The 8,146-nt window shown below is 42.1% G+C and overlaps 1 protein-coding gene across 1 annotated transcript; it reads right to left on the reverse strand.

Moving 5' to 3' along the window:
• Nucleotides 1–677: 677 nt before the first annotated feature.
• phb2b (prohibitin 2b) lies at nt 678–8,146 on the reverse strand. The gene is made up of 10 exons (XM_020646926.3): nt 8,025–8,146; nt 7,486–7,615; nt 6,696–6,780; nt 5,254–5,333; nt 3,911–4,095; nt 3,676–3,805; nt 2,786–2,889; nt 2,534–2,611; nt 2,354–2,433; nt 678–1,264 (listed from the first exon to the last, which is right to left on the reverse strand). The coding sequence occupies exons 1-10, from the start codon at nt 8,043–8,045 to the stop codon at nt 1,243–1,245; spliced, it is 915 nt and encodes a 304-aa protein (XP_020502582.1). The 5' UTR covers nt 8,046–8,146; the 3' UTR covers nt 678–1,242.

Genomic DNA, 8,146 nt, shown 5'->3' on the forward strand with positions numbered 1-8,146 from the left:
TAAGCTTTACACTTGACTGAGCAGCAGTAGCTGACGACAGGAGAGCAGAAGTAGTCGTCAGTACGTGATGAGTCTCAGTGTGCACACTACGGAGAGCTCCTGATCTGAAACTGTCTTATCAGATTTCCAACAGAAAATGTGTGCGCTTCATTCTTAAACCTGTAGCATGATAATGAAAGCTATATGAGGACTTTGGTAATCACTTTTTTAGTTATCAAATAGCTTCACTCAGACATGTGTTAGTCAGTGTATCCTTGTTCATATGCCAGCATGAGTGAGAGAGCACAAGCATCATTCAACAACATGCTAAAGTAATGAAACATTGAAGCTACTAACAAATAATATTCACAGTAAAGACATTCAGGAGCAGTCAAATCCCCTCTGTTGGAAAATATGCTTTTGCATACAGCCAGCCTCCATCATCAGACTGTCATCTCCACAACCACCTCCATCCTCCTTCATACACGGCCTGCTCCGACCTCCACCTCAGCGGGGAGGAAGTGTGGACAACCGGAGAAATCCTTCCTTCATATCACATCTGCTCTTTTGAAAAGTGTCTCGAGTTATCGCTTGATATTTATTGGCGCTTTACAAATAATGATTGATTTTGGTAAATGTAATATCAGAGCTCAGTCCGATCAATTCAAACTGCTCCAATAAGGGAACCTGAGAAAGTAGAATTGTAATAAAACTTTATTGACAGAGTGCCAACACTGCGTCCACAGCGTTGGATTGACCATATGAATCCACACACCCACACACTTCACCTGGGCAGGGATGTGTAGCCCTGAAGAACATTCTCATAGTTTTAAAGGAATAGCAGGAAGAAGACGATCGTTTAAATCCTTTATGCAAAAAGATTTCCAGCCAGTTTCTGAGTGACTCTGGTGGAAGAATTCATCAGTGAGATCTATCATGAAGCACACCATACTGGAGACAGAAGTGCTTAATAAACATGACTTATAACAACCCTCTATGACAGAAACTACTGATCTTGCTTTCTCAAGATATACTGATTTGGTGAAATTGTGATTTACAAAAGGCCCTAGCACATCATTTTGCATTCTAATTGTTTTAATATGAGTCCCATCTTACAACAATGAAGCTGAAATGAGAGAGCCGTCTACTCGCTTCTTTTCTTGTTGCCCCCGATCACAGTCTTCTATTTTCATTTTCTACACCACAAGCAAAACAGAGGCTGCTGGTGACAGGATCCGTTTTACCGTCCTCTGGTCCTCTTCATCACTTGTTTCCTGGCACCATGCTGAAAAACAACAACACACACATTAACCACCAAGTACTGTCCCAACGCTGCACAAAGACTGTGCTCTGTGAAAACAGGAGGAGGTTGGTTTGATGAGACGTGTGTTGGTTGATGAAATTAGTGAAATCAATCATAATTTATCTTGTGAGTTGCATTAAAGGAAGAATGTGTCGACTTTTTGATCCAGTAGATGTCGCCCTTGAGCACCAGCATGAAACCAAAACAAACTGCTGTTTGGCCACGCCTCCTCCATACTGAAGCCTCCGTTCTCCTCCAGAGACACACCTCCAACCCCCCCTTACACTGGCGTTCACATGAAGGAGTTATCAAATTAGAATGCACATTAATCAAGCGCTAAGTGCAAGCAGCAGACAAAATTGTCCTTGTATCGAGCTGCATTGTTGTGTTAGCATGCTAATGTTAGCGCTCTTTAGTTAGCTCGTAGCTTCACATTGTTGTGTTAGCATGCTAATGTTAGCACTCTTTAGTTAGCTCGTAGCTTCACATTTCATGTAAACTGACACAGAATGAGCGTGATCTAAAAACTCTTCTCTCTAGTTCTTGACTAAAACAGCTTTTATACACAAAGGGAGGAGCCGGCCGTCCCGTCCATGTAAACCAACAGACAGAATCACATTTAAATTCAGCATTTGTTCAGGCTTTCTAAAAGAAAGCTGGATACAAGCTGAGGATCCCCAGAAAAGGTCAAAAGGTGAGCTGTTAAAAAAGGTCTGTTGTGAGGATGTAGATATAACAATCTCAAAGAACCATGAAAACTTTATGCAAAGAAATCCAGGATACTGAAAAAGAGAAACAACAGGAGTGCTTCTGGTATTCTTCAAAGCACCAGTGCTCATGGGAGGGAAGACTTCAAAAAAAGTGGAGGACAACTTCAAACCAACAAACACAGGTAGAAATACTCCAGGTCCAGGCACTCAGGATGATTAGAAAAATAGAAAAGGCCTTAAAAAGGATTATGTAGACTCATATTGTTTAGACGAATGGTCCTAGGACTTAACTGTGCCATAACTGTGTGTGTGTGTGTGTGTGTGTGTGTGTGTGTGTGTGTGTGTGTGTGTTTGAACCTACTTAGAAAAGTTCTTTTGATCCTGGAGGTTCAGGACCAAGTTGTCAGCATTAAGGTACACCTTGTTCTGAGAGGTTGCCACCTGGAGATAGAAACAGACATCATCATCATAGAACATCATCTGCTCCACTTATGTAGTGAAATCTCTTCCAGGAATCTAAATGTAAAGTGATGATACTGACCGTCTTTGCAATGGTTTGTGCAGCTCTGATTCGCCTCAGCTTCAGGTAACCAGGGTTTTTAGTCACTGCCAGACCCAACTGTGTGCACACATTCAGACGAGCACAAAAACACATGAGCAGAAAACACAGTTAGCAGACATGACACAGACCACTTCAAGGAGTTTAATCCTCAAGAGAAATCTACTGAGAGCGAGCTTTGACTGTTTCTATCTCAAAGTAAGAAGCCGTTTAGTTGTTCAGGGAGTCAGTCACCATTTTAGCAGCTTCCGCCTCTCCCTCAGCCTGGATGATCTTATGTCTTTGGTCCTGTTTGGCTTTCTCCACGTAGAACTGGGCTCTCTGGGCCTCCTGCTGGGCTGAAACACACAAGAGTAATTTCTGTTAGTAAACATCAAACAGCTGAAGCTCTTTAAAAAGAAAGAAGGTAAAGATAATAAGAAACATTTTGACAGACAGTTATCAAAGCCAGAGGAATTTGTGATTTTATCATTCTTACGGGACGTGACTTGTCGCGGCAGCCGCCATGATAGACTCGGCATATTTATTGTTGCCGTGGAAACACCGGATGTTACATCAAAGACTGCTGCATAATGAAGCGCTAACTGCTGCTGAAAGCTGCTGTTCTGTTACTACATGAGCTGCTCTGATAAAAACTTCATGTAGATTATATTCTGAAACATCACCTCGTCTGTAAACATATTCTGTTCCTCAGGTCGGTTTCACCCGGTCGTCATGACTACGGTCAACTCAGAGGTCGTTTTCATCATGCAGGGAGGGAGTAGCAGAGAGAATCGCTCCCATGATTCCCCGCCAGCCTCAACATCATCTTTTGTTATTGTTTGGATTAAGAGCCCCCTGGTGGTGAAACTTACATACTGTGCCTTTAATTTAAGAAACGATCATTTCAAATCTATATGTAAGTTCACAGACGCTTGAAGTTAGTTTCTCTGCATCTCTACAGTCATTAACGCTGTAGTTCTTCTTCTCTTATTTAATGTCAAACACTTTTCAACCAGACACAAAATGAAATAAAAGAGAATATTTTAAATTTGAGATGAAGTCACATGAACACATCTTTTTTTATAAGTTAAAACCCATTTTGCATTTTGGAGATTCATTCAGCATCCCTCATCGAGTCTTACCAACTTGCTTGGCCTCCACAGCAGCGGTGTACTGGCTGCTGAAGCTCAGCTCAGTGATGGCCACGTCATCAAGAATGATGTTGAAGTCTTTGGCCCGCTCAAACAACTCCCTGCGCACCAGCAGGGACACCTGGAGAAACACAAAGATCATATCACACAGGTATGTCTGCAGATAGTCCATAAGCTAACTACTGTAAAAGGTGGTAAAGATGATACAGACTGGGAGAAAACAAACCTGTGCTCTCTGTGTGATGAGCTGTGAGGCGTTAAACTTTGCCACCACAGACTTGAGGACCTCGTTGACGATGGAGGGCAGGACTCGCTCATCGTAGTCCTTTCCCAGCTGTTGATACAGGATTGGTAGCTTGGATGCTAGAGGTCTGGACAACACCCGCACTGCTATGTTCACCATCTGCAGATCTACACACACAATTTTTCAGAAAAAGGATTTTGAATCAGCGTCAGTGAAAGGAGTCTCTCTGATTGGCTGTTGGGAGGTTTCCTGTCTCTCTAGCTCTCCTCTCAGGTTCAGTAAAGCCCCTTGAGCATGCAGCTGTAGTATCCATGCTTTCACCCATTAGAGCGGTTTCTCCGTCTCTTCTTTTTCCACCAAGAGCTGACAACGCCAGCGCCATTTTCTACTTTTTAAATCAGACATTATTCTCCATTAGTAGGCTACCTATAATACATGAAAATAGTCTTCTCGCATCATAACGAGCTTCCGCCGCCCCTCACACATGCACAGACCGTAAGTGGTGATTGGCCGTCTGCTTGGTGTGTCATTTCCTTTACAGAAGACACCAGAAGAAACCTTCAAACAAACATTCACTACAAACCTTCATTATAGTACAAACTGGATTCCATGCATTAATAATACATTAATAACTGAAGAGCTCTAGCATTCTGCCTAAAGGTAAATCCAGGCTGAACTTTACAAGTCTAAATGTATGATTCATAGTTGAGACTTGTGTTTGTTAGCAGTTTGTTAAAGCATCCTCCTGTTTAGACGTTGTGTTGTGTGCTCCTTGACAAAAACTAGTACAAGAATGATTAAACCTGTCCTGTCCTGTTAGGGTTCATTTAGCGTTAACATGGCAGCCTCACATTGGATGTGAGGTACGTTTAATCCAGCAGGCAGCTGGACTTCTATTTTGAGTCCTCAGAGACGTTTCCCTCTAACCAGAGGGGCTTTTCAGTGTCACATTAAGAAAACTATAGAAATAATAGACCAGGCAGGGAGATCAGCCCACAAAAGATAGCTGGAGACTAACCCTGTCAGAGGGGAGAGGGGGCAGGGGGAGGGGTCTCCTGAGGTAAGGCATGATGTAAAAAGAACAACGCAGAAGTGGCAGACGAAGCAACAGAGTCCGCTACACGACTCTATAATGAGAATATGTATCTTTATATCAGAGCTATGTGTAGTTGAAGAGAATATCCTGCTGCGCCACTCAGAAATGGCTATGGAAAAATAGTCGGGGTCTGGTAGAAGAAAGATTCAAACTCCTCCTGGAGATATCAGGAGATTTATGAAAACGGTATGTGTGTGGTTGTGTAGCTGCTTTTTTTTTTTTTTTTTACCTTTGCTTCCTGTCAAAGAGGAGATCTTTCTGGGTTTAGCTCTGATATCATATATGATGGGGTACTGGAACCAGGGGATCCTACAACACAGACACAGTAAAGTCATGGAACAGTTAGTGGTTTCACAGACATTACACTGTAGAACAAGATTTCAGGGTGTGGGAATGTATTTGTTGTGTCATAGTGATGTTCCCCTTCCCCTGGTTTCTGCTCCCAGAGGGGTCCTTTGATGTTAGACCCCCCCTGATTGTAACTCAAAAGTGACACCTGTGATTGGAACATTTCCTAACAAACATAAAGCTGACACTTGGCAGGATATTTCATTATTTGAAGACATAACTCTTAACATTCTAAGTAAGGAGGTTTAGAAGATAACTAAATCATTATTTACATTACAATGTGTTTGGACTTAATGTGATAGAGCTGCAGCAGCAGGACTCAGAGTGTGGTCTGCACTACCTCCTTTCAAACACTGCTGTACATACAGAAACTTTCAGGAGGTCTACACTGTTTATGTACAGGTCTAATTTACCCGTCTTCTTCTTTGAAACTGTTCATAGGTTTCCTTTAAATTGCACATCCATCTTTATCCCTGCACAGGTTTTGAAAAAAATGTTTGTACAAGTCTATTTTTGAGTTGCACAGTTTTCATTTTGATTCATAGTGGCTTCTTTAAATCTTTATTCAGGGTCATATACATGTAGGGAAGGGGGACAGCAGTTGTTTATTGTTGTGCATTTCTTTCTAAACTGTTACTGGATGCTTTGAATTTCCCTCGGGATCAATAAAGTATCTAATCATCTGTCTATGAACAGTATCTAATCAGTATTGAAGTATCTAATCATCTGTCTCTGACATGTGAAATGGGCTTGTTGCACATTGGTAGACTGGCTCCTCTTTGGTTGTCGACCATGTGACTTCCATCCAAATTGGTTGGCGGCTTTTGGTCGAATTCGCAACACAATAGTATGTTTGTATGAGGTGCAGTGACCAGCTCCACCAGCAGGTGGCGACATTACCCAGCACAAGCTGCTGTAAGGCAGCACACCGAAAGTTCCCAGGTCAAATGGACTGATTCACTGCAGCTGTGGTTTAAAAACACAAGAATCTTTCACTTCACTTCTAACAGAGCAGCTCTGTCAGGGAAGTGTTTCTTAGATTTTAACAGTTTAAGGACAACTGTACATCCTTGGGGGGTGGAATGGCAGCACTTTTTCAACATTAAGAAAATCAAATAGTCGATTTCTGACATATTTGTGATTAGTTATGTACGAATGAAACCCCAGATGTCAAAAGATGTTGGTAGTTTTGTGATTAATATCCTTCATTTTTAATTAGAAGATCTCAGTTCCTCCAGGTGACGGACATTGTTCACATGTTCTTACTTACTTACTTTCCCCTGGAGAATATTTATGAACAGTTAGTGAGTGTGTTGATCTTACCTGAAGTGGAGCCCTTCAGCCAGAATAGTGTCCATCTGCATCCCACCAATCCTGTTGAAGACGATGGCCCTCTGACCACCCTCCACTACACACATGCACGCACGAGAAAGTCAAATAAAAGAAAACATCTTTTCTCTAGAGCTTTTGCATGTTGTGAACTAGTGTTTGAATACTCGATTTGGAGACCACTTTTCAAAGGTCTTGGTCTCAGACTGAGTACCCTGGATTTTAATCACGTCATTACTGTGATTAGAAGGAAAACCTCTCTTTCTAACAGAACAAATAAAATCACTTCATTTTCAAAGATCTTTATCCCCCGGTTAGGACCTCAACCGTCCCGGTGTGTTACGGTCTGAGTGAGTGACACGCCCCCCCCTGCACACAAGATGATCATTTTTCAGAGATATTTATGATCTTGGTCTGGTCTCGCCACACCTTGGTCTTGGTCTTGGTCTTGTCTCAGTCTTGATCCCTAAATGTCTTGGTCTTGTCTCAGTCTTGATCCCTAAATGTCTTGGTCTCGGATCACTCTGGTCTCTCTTGGTCTGGGTTAGTGTGGTCTGGACTACAACACTATGGTAACAACAGAAACTAGAATGAGGATGAACTCTGTAAACAAAGATGAAGCGTTAACTCTAAATAGACTTTGTCATTATCAGGAATAAATGAAAACAAATATTAGCAGCAGTAGATTTATTTGACATGTTCAATGGATCCTGCAGCCTGTGGGGATGATCCCAACAGATCACAGACTGTGATGCGTGTAACTCTAAAAGGTAGAAATGTTTACCTGTGTACGTGGCTTCTTTAACTCCATATGCCAATGCACCAGCTCCAAGCAGCAGCTTCAGTCCTAATCCTGCACCTTTCCCTCCAGACGCCATCCGACCTGCCAGGTCCCTCAGGTGCTGGACAATGCGCTACATTTTATGGGGGGGGGGTAGTAAAGGAGTAATCATTTCTCTGAATTACTTTGAGGATGAATGAGACTTTAAAGACTATGTTAGTACTATTTACCGGACCTGGTCTAGACTCCTCTAAACACGAATAGATAACTGGCTTTACTAGAAGAATTACTTAAGGACTGTACAGTCCAGCTCTAAACTTTAACCATAATCAATGATTCGAGGTCATACGATGTGACTGCTGGTTGTTATTAAGCTATGCTAACTTGCTAACTGACCTGACCTCTTACTAACAACCTGCTAACAAACAGACTTTACTCATTAGCATGCCGTTAGCTCCTTTTCAGGGTACTGAGACAGATCAACAGAACCCAGCTCTAATCAATCATTCATTCAAATATGATTTAGCATTCAGTACACTTACATTGGGCTCCTTGTTCGCCATGCTGTTTTACGTCAAACTCCAAGGTCTTCTTCTTCTTCTTCTACTTCTTCTACTTCCTCTCTAGGTTGATTGGCGGATCATTTAGGGCCATATCGCCCCCT

Source organism: Labrus bergylta, chromosome 6 (genome assembly GCF_963930695.1).
Source record: "Labrus bergylta chromosome 6, fLabBer1.1, whole genome shotgun sequence".
In the NCBI taxonomy this organism is placed as follows: Eukaryota; Metazoa; Chordata; class Actinopteri; order Labriformes; family Labridae; genus Labrus; species Labrus bergylta.

Coding starts and splice junctions, on each gene's coding strand:
- phb2b (XM_020646926.3), bottom strand. CDS start 8,045: ATGGCGAACAAGGAGCCCAAT. Junction 6,781..7,485: donor TAAAGAAGCCACGTACACAG/GTAAACATTTCT, acceptor GCATGTGTGTAG/TGGAGGGTGGTCAGAGGGCC. Junction 4,096..5,253: donor CTCTTTGACAGGAAGCAAAG/GTAAAAAAAAAA, acceptor TTGTGTGTGTAG/ATCTGCAGATGGTGAACATA.